This window comes from Dendropsophus ebraccatus, chromosome 15, assembly GCF_027789765.1.
Source record: "Dendropsophus ebraccatus isolate aDenEbr1 chromosome 15, aDenEbr1.pat, whole genome shotgun sequence".
NCBI classification, from domain to species: Eukaryota; Metazoa; Chordata; class Amphibia; order Anura; family Hylidae; genus Dendropsophus; species Dendropsophus ebraccatus.
In genome coordinates, this window is record NC_091468.1 from 18,764,566 (window position 1) to 18,779,583 (window position 15,018).

At 44.5% G+C, this 15,018-nt stretch overlaps 1 protein-coding gene across 4 annotated transcripts in view; it reads right to left on the reverse strand.

Annotated features, from left to right (window-relative positions):
• Positions 1–9,041: 9,041 nt before the first annotated feature.
• The window catches only part of PREPL (prolyl endopeptidase like), a 28,848-nt gene continuing 22,871 nt past the window's right edge, over positions 9,042–15,018 (reverse strand). For all 4 annotated transcript variants that reach the window (XM_069954663.1, XM_069954665.1, XM_069954662.1 and 1 more), the window contains 5 exons: positions 14,548–14,764; positions 13,035–13,184; positions 12,734–12,860; positions 11,699–11,784; positions 9,042–9,591 (listed from right to left, as the gene is read on the reverse strand). In XM_069954663.1, the coding sequence (XP_069810764.1) occupies positions 9,547–9,591; positions 11,699–11,784; positions 12,734–12,860; positions 13,035–13,184; positions 14,548–14,764 (625 nt within the window). In that variant the 3' untranslated portion in view covers positions 9,042–9,546. The remainder of the gene's footprint in view (positions 9,592–11,698; positions 11,785–12,733; positions 12,861–13,034; positions 13,185–14,547; positions 14,765–15,018) is intronic.

The following is a 15,018-nucleotide window of genomic DNA, read 5'->3' on the forward strand; positions in this document are numbered from 1 at the left end:
CGGTAGAGCAACACAATAGGAGAGTGTAACCGCACATGTGATTATGACGCTGAAGTATTGTAAGTGGATCAGTGCAGACACCATTTCTGCTGTTTTGGGGCACAGCAATGCCAATCCCATGATGAAACCTGGTAATGCCAATCACATGATGAAGCCTGGTAATGCCAATCACATGATGAAGCCTGGTAATGGCGATCACACGATGAAGCCTGGTAATGGTGATCACATAAAGAAGCCTGGTAATGGCGATCACATGATGAAGCCTGATAATGGCGATCTTATGTTAAAGTCTGGCAACGGCGGTTGCATGCAGAAGCACAGCAGTGCCAATCATGTGATGAAGCCTGGTAATGCTGATCACATGGCAAAGCCCAGATAGTCAGAATTGCAGAGCCCATACAATCAAGACTAAATTATGTAGAGAAAGGCAACAAAGCTGTGAATGTGTAAACACAGCCTCACTCAGATACCAACGACCAGAGACTACTGATTATTTATCGGATGCCTGGAACAGTTATATAACCACATACTCCGTGGCTAGGTCTCACCTGCTATCCAGACATTCAGGTGACAGTTCTTGCCCATTTATTTACAAAGCCTTAGGCCACATTCCCAAATGCAGAGGAATGCATGGGAGACCATGCACCATTTACATAAATAGCTGTATGTTGTTTCCAAGATCAGCAACATCCAACCCTTATTGGTGACCGCATGGGGGGTTGGTTTAGGCCTCACGCTGTAACCACAAATGTGGGAATGTAGCCATGAACAGAAAAGTCCACACAGCTGGGAGACAGAGTGGTCTGGACATCTGAAGTCATATACGTTAAATTAGCCACACAAAAAACAGAAATTACTCACCGATAATGATGTTTCCTCGAAACATGACGGCACCATGGAGAGAGGGACCCCGCCCCCAGGGACAGGAAACCTAGAGTATAAAAAATTTAGGCCCTCCTCTCATCCTCAGTGATTTACAGAGACCGAAGAGAGCCCTGGTTAGTACAAGGATAATAATACCATACCTTCACCAACTAATAATCATGCAAAATATACATGTCCTTTTTTTTTTTTTTTTTTTTGCACACCCTCGTGAAAAAAGTGAGATAGCACCAAAAAAGGGTGGGAATGTGGTGGTGCCGTCATGTTTCGAGGAAACATCATTATCGGTGAGTAATTTCTGTTTTCCCCATCAACATGACGGCACCATGGAGAGAGTACCAGAGAAGAAACCACTAGGGGGGGACAATGGCCTGTAAGACTTTCCTACCAAAGGCAACACCCGATAAATCAGATAAATCTAATCTATAGTGCCTGAAGAAAGTGTGGGGTGAAGACCAAACCGCCGCCCTACAGATCTGAGCAATAGAAGCGTCCCTCCTCTCCGCCCAGGAAGTCGCTATTGCCCTGGTGGAATGAGCTCTAAGCCTAAGTGGTGGAGGAACCCCTGCCACCGAATAACAAGCGCATATTGCTTGTCTTATCCATCTGGAAATGGAGCCACTGCTTGCCTTACATCCCTTATTGACTCCAGAGAACTGTATGAACAGTGATCTGGACTTCCTAAATTGCCTGGTAGATTCCAAGTATTGCAAAACCACTCTTCTGACATCTAGGCAATGGAATTCTTTTTCTTTATCGTTAGATGGGTTCTCACAAAAAGATGGCAAAACAATGTCCTGAAATTTATGAAAATCAGTCACTACCTTTGGAAGAAAGGCTGGATCGGGGCTAAAAATTATTCTGTCCGATAAGATTTTTGTATAAGGTTCACAACAGGACATATTTGCCAATTCTCCTACTCTCCTGGCCGAGGTGACTGCAACCAAAAGCGCTGTTTTTAATGTTAAATTCTTTAGTGAAATTTCCGTGAGTGGCTCAAACGGAGCATCTGTCAGGCTTTTTAGTACTAAATTCAGATCCCATGGTGGGACGGCACAGCTAACTGTGGTGGAGAACCTGGCTGCCGCTTTAAAGAATCTCATGACCCATGGATCACATGCCACCTGCTGATTATACAATGCCCCTAGTGCTGAAGCATGAACCTTTAACGTGGCTGGTTTTAGTCCTTTCTCTAGACCCTTTTGTAGAAAATCCAGCACCTGGGCAATATTTGGTTTATGTAAGTCTATAATATTGGAACCCACAAAGGAGAAAAAAGTTCGCCAGATCCTAAAGTAGATCTTATATGTTATCGCCTTTCTACTTTTCTGTAGAGTGGTAATTACTGCATCAGAAAGGCCATGAGTTCTAAGGATCATCCTTTCAAAAGCCATGCTGTCAGGTGCAGTTGCTTCACACTGGGATGCAAGATGGGTCCCTGAAAAAGAAGATCTTCCTGCTCCGGCAGCACCCATGGGTCCGCTACTGACAGACTCTGAAGAGACGAGAACCATGCTCTCCGTGGCCAGAATGGCGCTATTAGAATTAACTTGGCTTTGTCTTGTCTTATTTTCTTCAACACTCGGGGAATGAGTGCTAGTGGAGGGAAGGCATACATAAGGCTCCATGACCAGTGGTGAGCTAATGCATCTACTTTTAGGGGCCGGTCTGCTGGGGACAATGAAAGAAAAAGCTTGACTTGCCTGTTCTGACGGTTTGCGAATAAGTCCACGACTGGTACCCCCCATAGGTCTGTTATCATTCGGAATATTGTAGGGTTTAGCTGCCATTCTCCTTGATGTAACTGGTGACGACTCAGGAAGTCCGCTCTCGTATTCATGCTCCCCTTCAAGTGCACTGCGGAAAGACTTAACAAGTTGTTTTCTGCAAATAAAAAGATATCATAAGACAGGTTAAGCAAACCTTGACTTCTAGTTGTACCCTGTCTATTGATCACAGAAACTGTAGTAGAATTGTCTGACATAATTTTTACATCTGTTTTATAAATGAATCTCTTTGCTGTCAGCAAAGCTTGGTGAACTGCAGCTAATTCTTTTTGATTTGAAGACCCAAAGGTATGCTGTTCCAACCAGGGGCCTTGGAAATTGCGGTGATCCAGATGTGCTCCCCATCCCCAGGGACTCGCATCTGTGGTAATGACTTTAAGGGATTTATTAACCCAGCTCAGACCCGCTGATAAATTCTTTTCCGTAAGCCACCATGAAAAACTGTCTAGAGTTCCTTGTGACAGGGTGATCTTTCTGTCAAGGTCTGTGGGTGAGCCGTCCCATACTGCTAATAACTCTGCCTGCAGACGTCGGGAATGGTATTGAGCCCAGGGTACTGCGGGAATGGTGGCCGTAAACAGACCCAACAAGGACATACCGTTCCTTATGGACGTTTTTGGATTTTGAATTATAGTTTTTACTGCATGCTGCAACTTCTGAATTTTCTCCTTTGGCAAAAAAGATTTCTGCATTACTGAATCCAGTATTATTCCCAGAAACTTCTTCCTCGTTGCAGGGACTAGAGAGGATTTTTCTTCGTTTATGATCCAGCCCAGGTTCTGTAGAATGGCTAGGACTCTTTTTATCATTATCTGCAGTTTGCTCCTGCTTTCCGCTACAAGCAGAAAGTCGTCCAGATACGGAATGAACAACCCTTCCTCTTCTCTTATATGAGCTGCCATTTCCGCAATAATTTTTGTGAAAACCCTCGGGGCAATTGATATCCCGAATGGTAGGGCTCGAAATTGTAAGTGTAGAAGCACCTTGTCTATCCAGATTGCTATTCTGAGGTATTTTTGAAATGTCTGATGAATTGGCACGTGCAGGTAGGCATCTCTTAGGTCGACAGACGCCATAAAACAATTTGGATAAAGAAGATTTATTGTGCTTTTTATTGTCTCCATTTTGAATCGTTGGTATTTTATGAACTGATTCAATGGTTTTAAGTTTATGATTACTCGGTAGGATTTGTCCGGTTTTTGTATTAGGAACAGGGTTGAATAAAACCCTTGTGCTTCTTCCCCGTTTGGAACTGGTATCAGAACTCCCTTCTCCATGAGAGTCCTGACCTCTGTCTCCAATAGATGTTGGCCCTTTTCTCCCGAGTGACTCTTTGTTATTATAAAACGAGTGGGAGGCAATGAATGGAAATCTATATTTACTCCTTCTCGAATGGACTGTAACACCCAGGAACTGCCGCAGATCTTTTTCCATTCCTGAGCAAACTGAGCCAACCTGCCCCCCACTCGTGGCTCGGCGTCATTGGGCAGAGGGCTTCTTGGAATTGTCTGTCTTTTGAGAGAACATATACCCTCTGGCTTTTCCTTTCCCTTTTCCAGAGGTTTCTGGCCCTTTCCTCTGGAATCCACCTTTTCCCTTGTTCCGAAAGGACTGGTAGTGACTCCTTTGCGAGGAATAGGGAAACCCCTTTTTTCTATCTGACGCTTTGTCTAGTAGGTCATCTAGAAAGGAACCAAACAAATAATTGCCTTCACATGGTATACCACACAACTTAGCTTTCGATGCTGGTTCTCCCGACCAATTTTTTAACCATAGGGCTCTTCTGGCCGAATTTGATAAAGCTGCTGAACGTGCCGAGAAACGCAAGGCGTCAGTTGAAGCATCTGAAAGGTAAGCAGCAGATTTCTTTAACATGGGTAAATGCTTTTCCCCCGATTCTCCTGCCTGTATATCCTGTTCTAGTTTACTGAGCCATACCATCATAGACCTAGCTACACATGTGCTTGCAATGTTAGGTTTAAATGAGGCTGTGGAAGCTACCCAGGATTTCTTTAAAAAAGCGTCTGCTCTTTTGTCTAAAGGATCCTTTAAGGTTCCTAGGTCTTCAAAGGGTAAAGCTCCCTTTCTGGACATTTTGGCTATAGAAACATCGATGCTAGGCGGTTTATCCCAGGAAGGATTCTCTGATTCGTCGAACGGGTATTTTCTTTTAACCGCTCTAGGAATGAACCCCCTTTTTTCTGGCTTTTTCCACTCTCTTGTAATAAGTGATGAAATTGTTCTATGCACCGGAAAAACTCTTTGTTTTTTAGTGTCTAGTCCTCCAAACATTATATCCTGTACAGATTTAGGTTCTCTAACATCTTCCAATTCCATAGTAGCTCTAACTTCCTTTACTAGAGCACTGATATCCTCAATAGAAAAGAGAGGTTTCCCCCCAATATCTGTGTCGGAGAAGTCCGAGCCCTCTGCTCCCGAACCCTCTTTTGTTATTACTCCCTCATCTTCAGCTTCACCAAAAACTTCAAGTGGAGCTCTGGAGGGACCTGGCACCTCTTCATCAGGAGGAGGTTGACACATAACTATTGGAAGCGGGAGAGAAGGCGTTGGTGCAGGTCTAATATCCTTTAAGGAATTCTGGATCTCACTCTTAATAATATCTTTTACAGATGAGATAATAGCCTCCATAGAAGGGACTTCAGCCCTAACCATTCTGGAAATACACTCTTCACATGTGGGCTTGTTGTAATCAGACTTTAGTTTATCTTTACAAATCCTGCACTCTCTATGCCTAGAGGACCTTGAGCGCTTGGCACTTTCATCCTGCAATTAATCATAATGAAAGCCCATAAATATGTGATACAGAGGAACAAACAAATAGAAGTCATCTCACCACCCCCAACCGGGGGAGAAGCATGGCCGATACCCTGGATGATGCCGCGCCGGATGACTCCTTCCTCCGTTCACTGCTGGAGCTCATTGCCGCTGCTACTGCTGCTACTTTGCTCCGAGCGCCGGCCGACTCACTCAGCCTGAAAGATCTGCAGCCGCCAGCCCCGGAAGTACTCTGACCGGCGTGCTACGTCACTTCCGGCGCGTCCTGGCCGGGACTCCCGCGCGACGTCACTACCTCGCGCCCATAGGGAATCCCGGCTTCCGAACCGGAAGTAGCTCATTCGCCGCAGCGTCTTTGAGCTGCCCTGGTCTGTCCGGTTCCCGGCCTCAAGACGACACCGCGTCCGGGAGGAACGGTGAGTCGGTCTTCTCTGGGAGGCCCCTGCATCCCCTCTGGACCTCCTCAGCACACCCCAACTAGGGCGGCCCAGCAGGAGAGAGGTCCCGGCATCTGTTCTTTGGAGACTCTGCAGAGCCTCTGTACTCCAGGTCTCCCGTCAGGGACAGGAAACCACTGAGGATGAGAGGAGGGCCTAAATTTTTTATACTCTAGGTTTCCTGTCCCTGGGGGCGGGGTCCCTCTCTCCATGGTGCCGTCATGTTGATGGGGAAAAACATATTAGTTTACCATGGTTCTTTGGGTAACTTCTGCTTCATCCAATGGCAGCACTACATCCGCCCCCCACACACCTGCTACACCACCTTCCCCACACACTTCATTTCCATCGTTGCCGAGATTCATCACGTTTTCTTCTTGTCTTTTGGCGACCCCCCCTAGTGTATAACATGGTTCTGGCTTGCAGTTAACTCTCACTGCTCAGGTCGAGCATGCACAATCAAACTCAGGGAGCAAAGGTAATGCATAGCTAACTACCTGAATGGTGCAAGTGGCTTATATTCACAGAGCATGCTCGGCCTGAGCAGCGAGAAGAAACTAGAGCGCAGACACCCTCTCACTTCTCTGGGAGAAGAGCATTAAAGTGTGCACACTCTACCTGAAAGTGAATAAACCACAGGAGGACTTGGATATCAGTGACAGCCAACAAACAAAGGCTGCCCATGGTGTCCTAGAGGCAGTTAGATGTTTTTTGGGGCAATTTTTTTTTAACATTGGAGAATAGGGTGTATATATCATACTGTGCACTAGACACAGATGTCAAAAATAAAAACCTCAAAACCTAAATTTATTAACAAAACACTGGAGGGGGCGCGTCTGAGACCAGTCTTAAAAAAGCCACCCAAATGTAATTGACTGCTAATCTGGGACAATCCTTTAAAGGGATATTCCACTCAAAACATAACTTTTCATATGTTGCTGCCCATGGTCAGACTAACAATTCCTTCCATACTTGTTATTATCTATGCAGTCTTCTTCTCTCAGTTCTGAGCTGCTGCTTTCTGCTGAAAACAAAAAAATCTGCGCGGAAGCCTTTTTTCTCTCTGTCTCCCCCTCCCTTCTGAGACAACTCATGTAAACAAGACACTGGCAGGCTGTATCTGCAACGTTGTAAGGGGGTTAATTACAGGAAAGCTACAATGTTGCAGATAAAAGGCCTGTCAGGGACCTGTTTACATCATCAGAAGGGAGGAGGGGGAGACCGATAGAAAAGCTCACACAGATTTTTGTATCTTCAGCAGAAAGCAGCAGCTCAAAACTGGGGGAAGGAGACTGAATGGATAATACAAGTATGCAATGGATTCTTAGTCTCACCATGGGAGCAACATATCAAAAGTTAAATTTCTTTGGAATACCCCTTTAATCATCTGTTTAGGTTTTTTTTTTTTAATTGAAGCGATAGGTGCACTTTAACAAACATAATAGTAGAAGTTGCTCAGATATCAAGGAATTGAGGAGAAACTTTGTTCAGCTTTGAAAAAAGCTAAAAAGTTCTTAAAGGGAATCTGTCACCCCCCGTGCCGGGGTGACAGGCTCCTGACCCCCCCGCTACAGCCCCCTATACTCACCTGATCCCGCCGGGTCCCGCTTCTGGATCCGGTCGGGTCACGGAGATCCCAGCTGCTGCAGCCCGGCGCGCGCGCTGAGAGGGGAGTCCAACCCTCATAGAGAATGACGGAGCGCTGGACTCTCCGTCATTACGTTGTATAACTTTGTAATGTGTGTTATTCTGTGAATAATTTTTTACCGCCGCACTACCCCTTTAAAGGGGTTATCCAGTGCTACAAAAACATGGCCACTTTCTTTCAGAGACAACACGACTCTTGTCTCCAGGGCAGGTGCGGTTTGCAATTAAGCTCCTTTCACTTTAATGGAACTGAGCAGCAAAACCTGCACACAAACTGGAGACAAGAGCAGTGCTGTCTTTGGTAGAAAGTAGCCATGTTTTTGTAGCGCTGGACAACCCCTTTAAGCACTCATTTACCCAACAACTTTACATTGTCTCCATATCATGGCTGACTTACTGTGGATCCTTAATGGTTGCAGTTCTCAATAATTCCGCTCACAGCTGATGGTGGAAGATCTAGGAAGGAAGTCATCTCAGGAACTGACTTGTTGCAGCAGTGACTACGATTACATTAGACGCTGGAATTTACTAAGCTTTATAAACGAACCGTTATTTCACAGGTGTTTTTAAAGGCAGACTGCTTCATTAAAGGAGAACTCCAGGCTGGGGTGATTTTTGGCAGATTGCTGGAGGGGGGGGGGGGGATGAGAGAAGTAACATCCTCTAACCTCCCCCATTCCAGCATTGGTGCCGGTATCCCCCCATACGGTATACTCCCCCCGTAGTTATTCCTCCATACTGTATACATCCCCTTCTGCAGGTGGTTCCCATACTGTATACCCACCCCCCTTGTAGTTGACCCATGTACCTTCCACCTCCCCCATATTCACTGTCCCCTACTGTGCATCTTCTTAGGGCCCTATTACACCAACAGATTATCTGACAGATTTTTTTAACCAAAGCCAGGAATGGATTTGAAAAGAGGAGAAATCTCAGTCTCTTCTTTATTACCTGTTCCCTGTTTTTAGTCCATTCCTGGCTTTGGCTCAAAAAAATCTGTCAGATAATCTGTTGGTGTAATAGGGCCCTTACTCCTCCTGCCTCTCCTGCAGCTTGTGTTGAGCAGGTGGGGGCGGAGCATAACAAGTCTGGCAGTGATTGGCTGATGCTCAGCAACCAGTGTCAGGGATCTGGTCAGCTGAATGTAACTAGGGCTTATTATTTGAGTAGGGCTTATATTTGAAGCCTACAAGATGAAGCTAGGTCTTATTTTTGAAGAAACATATTGGGGGAGATTTATAAAAAATGGTGTAAAGTGAGACTGGCTCAGTTGCCCCTAGCAACCAATCAGATTCCACCTTTCATTTTCCAAAGAGTCTGTGAGGAATGAAAGGTGGAATCTGATTGGTTGCTAGGGGCAACTGAGCCAGTCTCACTTTACACCATTTTTTATAAATCTCCCCCATTGTTCACAGAAAATCTAAAATGCTATAGCTCTTGAAAATCATGGATGAAAAAAAAACAACAAAAAACAAAAAAAAAACAACAAACATTCATCCTGAATGCAAACAGATTAAGCATCCACCATCTTTATCATATATTTGGTTAATCAGTAGGGCAGGCAGATTCCTGTACTGGGGTCCAGTGGTTATAATGGGTGAAAACCTGAGACGCTGTAGACTCTGCTTAACCTTTATAGAAACCAAAGCAACCCCAGGCAGGCCGTCTCAGGTCATCATCCATGATTCCAGCTATGACTCACAATGTGATGATGTCCGTTCCATCACACACTTGTCCTTTCATTCTGTGGTATTTGGTGCCATGGAGTCCAGTAAATGAGGCACGTGTTCCATCCCTTCTAATGTTACTATAGAGAAAGCCTGTGTTGGCTTCCTACACATAGCGTCTGGTTTCCTTTTCCTGTACAGGTATATTCACATGCAGCATACTTGCTGCAGGAATCTGTACGTCTGTCCCATTTGCAAGTTTAAGAACAGGCGGCAACAACCCTACTCAAATGTATGAAATGGATTTGTAGATGGAAATGTTCTTCTCTCCTAAAGTTTCAGTTCTTTGTGTAGGAAAGCAAGATGAGTGGCCACCTGTAAAGAGAGGGGGGAAAATGAACTGTATAATATTTACTGATGGATGTTATTATCTATATTTTTTACATATTTTATTACGTGCAAGTGAAGACCTATAAGGTTATTTAAGTGGGAAACCTATCCATCTGCATAATATTAGAGCCATCAGGGGCAGGGGAGAACATAATCAACCTTTGCTCCTTCTGCCTGCAATGCGCTACCTGAGCAGCCCCGGGACCTCTGCCTGAAGGCTAATGGACAGCCCACTAAGCCAATAATTGACTGGAGCGGTATCCCATACCAGTCACTGACTGGCTAAGCGGGCTGCCCATCAACTGGGTCGTGAGATCTGGAGCCCGGCAGGGGTCGCGGAGTGGTGATCTAGTGCTGGAGAGGCACAGGTAGAGGTGAGTTGGGATAGTTTGTTATGTTCCTCTCCTATCCCTACAGTATAAAAATTTTTTTCTCATGGCCGAACTTCTCCTTTAATTGTGTTGCCTTGATATAATCCAGGTTCATGAAAGTTAACCATGTCTATGCAATGGCAAAAAAAAAAAATAAATTAAAAGATAATAATCTAAAAAGAATAGAGCTCCAGCTTCTTGTAAATCAATTCCAGACTCTGAACAGTGCATGTCACGCCTACTGTTTTTCCGGAGAGTCCACTGTCATAATGGTAGCACTTAAATGCAAAGTTTATGGCATTATGTGATCTGCAAATCTAGTTCACTTTATCAGTTTGTGAATTAACAAAAAATTTAGTAACCTAACCTCATAACCAGAGACGCTACCCCAACAATAAAGTTACACGCACGCTAATATCTGATTGGTCTTGATGCAGTAGACAAGGGTCTGTATTCTTTCACAACATGCAGCAGATGTTAAAACATACCCATCACAAAGTCCGCTTACCCGGTTGGTGGTGAATACCACTCTGAGGCCGGAAGTTCAAGGTATCCATACATACGACCATGCTGAGAGGGTAATGCATGCAACCCCAATTGGATCAAAACGGGGTCCCCCGCATTACCGTCACAGCATGGTCGTATTCATGGCCATGGAATGGAATTCACCACCGATCGGGTCAGAGGACTTTGGGACAGGCCCCCTTTAAGAGAAAAAAAAGGAAACTTACAGCAGGTTAGAGGCATTTATTATGTAAACAAGTCCCGACAACGCACAGGGTGCAGAGGATGAAGGCAGTTTCCTTACCTTGATCTTTGGCAATGTTTTCGTGTACTCTGTAGTTTAACCCATAGGCTAATGAGGCGGATCAGTGCACTGGGTGTGGGACTACCACCCTCACTATACCAATCTGCCACTCCTAATGAATATCCATCACAGAGGTGGAGCAGTGCACTGAGGGTGGTAGCCTCATTCCCCGGTTTGCCAAATCACCTTATTTGCATAGGGAATAAAATACAAACTTAACAAAAACAGCACAGAGAATCAAGGTAAGGATCAGCGCCCTATGCACTATAGGGACATAACAGCAGGTTAGATGTTTCCATTTAAGTAAAGTTATTGGGTACCTTTTCAGGATAAGCTATCCTGTGTGTACATGAGGAGTAACACTATCTTCAGCCACTATATAACTTTTATGTGGTATTTTCCCTTTAGTTCTGGCCCTGCAGTGTTTAAATGACTCCGCTTCAGAGACAGAGTGGATGGAGACTAGCCCTAGTTACGGTTCTCATACACACAGAAAACAGGGGACCCTGCTGTTTTTCATGTAGCAAGCAATCAGAAGTAGCAGCAGTATGGAGGACACTATAGAGCAGTACTAAGATAGTCAGAGTGATCTAGAAGCATTTCTGTGCTTCTAAGCTTTCTCCCCCTCTTCCCCACTTTATATACACCTTTATGGGTAGTGTAACCTGGTCCCTCAGTGGATCTGAAAGTCTGTGTTAAGTCTGTGAATTCCATTAGTGATTAATAGATACAAAGTCACGGGTAGAGAATAAGTAGAGAATGGAGCATTTTTCTCTAATTTTCTCACAACCTTTCCTATATTCCCTTGTTCTATCAATTTATGCAAAGTTGTGTGTAAGTGCACTTGTGGTTAATCATACATGGTACATGGTTCTAATACACAACCAGGCGTTGTGGGTGTTTATTATGTTACCTTCTTCAAGGAATCTTCCCAAGACAAAGAATCACAGTGACTGCCTCCAGGATGAACATCCAGCAGTATATTTGGCATCTTCCAGTCTGAAATAACACGGCATTGTGATATCATCCAGTTATTACACTATATGAATACATATTGCTTTTTTATTTACAGTTGCATGTCCATGCGAATCTGGACTCATATGGACTGTCATAAGGGTACTACTAATGTGTCTGGACCAACAAAGAAACAAGTGTGATAGTATATGGAGTCTGACTATAGGGTGGCCTGCAGGTGAGTGGAGCATGCTGCGGTACACCTTGCCAGGCTAGAACTCAAAATTTTTAACAGGCCTCACGACTGAGATCTGGTGCGAAGTAAAGTTTTCACATGTCTGGCCAATATATCAAATGTTTATATAAATGACAGTAATGCCTTAAAGCATAACAGTCATATAAATGTAATTTTTAAAAAAACAATAAATATCAATATTACAAACGATTTTAAGAAACTCTGTAATAGTTTTTATTAAGCAAAAGAGTTTCCTTCTGTACTCAAAAAGCTGTTTTCCTACCTCCCCCCTCACTTCTGAAGAAGTAGGATTTCTGTGTCGATTATGGTCTACAAAGAGGGGAGGGGATGAGTTAGCACAGAGAGGAGAAAAGCAGCTGTACAAAACATTACATTCTGCAATGTTATCTCACCAATCTCCCAGATAAGCAGTGTCGGCAAACTGTACTAGCTGCTTGACTCCTCTTTCTGCACACTCAGCCCCCCTCAACTCCGCAAATACATCTTTAATTTGCTCCTCTGTAATGAAGATGGCTTTTCCTGATAATGCACAGATAAGAAGTGAGGGGGGAGAGACTGGGAAACAGCTTTTTTGAGTACAGAAAAAGGCTTTTTTTAAAATAGTTTGTACTATTGATTTCTGTAATAAAAATGTAAATGACAGCTACACTTGGAGTATAGGGAGTACTACATGTAGTTCCTAGAGGCACTGCTTTCTGACTGGCTGCTTGTTCTTCATCTCTCAGCCTTTCTACTCACCTGGCAAAGCTGATCTATGAAAATGGCAGAGAGCCGCCGTCCTGAGCTTCTTCATGTACTGCAGTAATCCACTTAGTGGAACACGCTGATCATTCTCGTAAGCCGTGATCAGAACTGAAGGATAATTCTAGAAAAGGATAAAGAAACAAACACCATCATGACCATCTTACACTTCCAACTATTTGCAACATACACACACACCTTACTGCAGTGTAATGGCTAGTCTATCTTTTAGAGAAAGTTTCAGACAACTGCCGATAGATATGAACTAAGCACAGAATCAGTCAGTATTGGCTCCTACCTGTGGAGTTATATTCTGATATGAACAATACGCTTGTATGGCTCTGTAGTGTTGTACGTTAGTCTGTGGATTGCCCCATTCTTCTTGTTCTTCAATGGTGAGCGGTAAAGATGGGTCCATCATGGTCGTCAGCACATTGAGGAAAGGAGCCTGGCAAAGAAACCGTCATGGTCAGGATATTTCTGCACTTTGTAAACTGACAAATATCTTCTAAGGTAAAAGCAAAGCGAGAAATATGATAGTTCAAACTTTTAAGTCAGTGTAGTGCATGGTGAACGATATAAAGTTTTCACCTACCCCCCCCCCCCATGCCCAATATTTTATAGTACAATTAAAGGGGTACTCCGGTGAGAATATTTTTCCTTTAAACCAACTGGTGTCAGAAAGTTATATAGATTTGTAATTTACTTCTATTTAAAAATCTCAAGTCTTCCACTACTTATCAGCTGCTGCATGTCCTGCAGGAAGTGGTGTTTTCTTTCCAGTCTGACACAGTGCTCTCTGCTGCCACCTCTGTCCATGTCAGGAACTGTCCAGAGCAGAAGCAAATCCCCAAAGAAAACATCTCCTGCTCTGGACAGTTCCTATCTCGGGCAGAGGTGGCAGCAAAGAGCACTGTGTCAGACTGGAGAGAAAACACCACTTTCTGCAGGGTATACAGCAGCTGATAAGTACTGGAATACTGGAGATTTTTAATTAGAAGTAAATTACAAATCTACATAACTTTCTGAAACCAGCTTATTTGAAAGAGAAAGATTTTCTCTAGAGTACCCCTTTAAGAGATGCAAGTTGGAATAGTCCAGCACATAGATCTCTTGATAGGGGAGGGAGAGGGGGAATGGCTTTAAGAAGCAGCAAAGGAAAAAGCAAAACACAAACACTGGCCACGCCATTAAAGGGGTAGTGCGGTGTAAAACTTTTTCCCCCTAAATAACACACATTACAAAGTTATACAACATTGTAATGTGTGTTATTTATGTGAATGGCCCCCTTTCCCATGTTTCCACCCCCCGACGCTTGACTCGGAAGTGTAATACTGCATACTCACAATTGCTGTCGACCCCTTCAGTCCCAGCCGCCATCTTGGGATGATTACATCACTCTTCAGGAGGCCGGCTTGACTGCTCCAGCCCTTCCTCATGCCGGCCCCCCTCCAGCGCGTCATCGAGCGAGTGTAACAGAAGACGTCGCAGCTGATGATGCGCTGGAGGGGGTTCGGCATGAGGGAGGGCTGGAGCAGTCAGGCCGGCCTCCTGAAGAGTGACGTAATCATCCCAAGATGGCGGCCGGGACTGAAGGGGTCGACAGTGATTGTGTGAGTATTTAGTATTACACTTCCGGGTCAAGCGTCAGGGGGGTGAAAACATGGAGAAGGGGGCCATTCACATAAATAACACACATTACAATGTATTATAACTTTGCAATGTGTTATTTAGTGAAAAAAAGTTTTACACCGCACTACCGCTTTAAGGGGTAAAAGGATAGTAATAACTCCAGAACAACAGCGCGGTACCTCCAACACCATTGCTTGGAAAAGCCAAGGTCTAGAATTGAATAATGCTCCGGCCAGGACTCCTCCGGCGCTGGCAGCTTCCAGTGCTGTCCGGAAGGGCTGAGAAAACCCCAGATTGTGCAAATGGACAATACAAGCTTCCAGGTCATCCAGGCCGTTCTGCTTCTTCTCTAGTTTGCCCTGTTTATGCCAGTTACAGCCCAGTTCACCACCGCCCCTGCAAGGACAGTACAGTCACTGTAGGGTAATCGCTCGGGTCATTTGTTAAGGTGAATCTGTCGGCTACAATTCACGCTCCAAACTGCTGACAGTGTTAGATGCTGTTAGGACAAGGAGACACATGGTACCATTCATACATCCAGCTGTGCCTCAAGAACAGAGAATAAAAGCCTCTTCTCCGTTCTTGAAGCATAGCTGCAAAGTGTCAAACGGGCGTTTCAGAACCCCCCAGATTTGTGGCAAACTTGAACG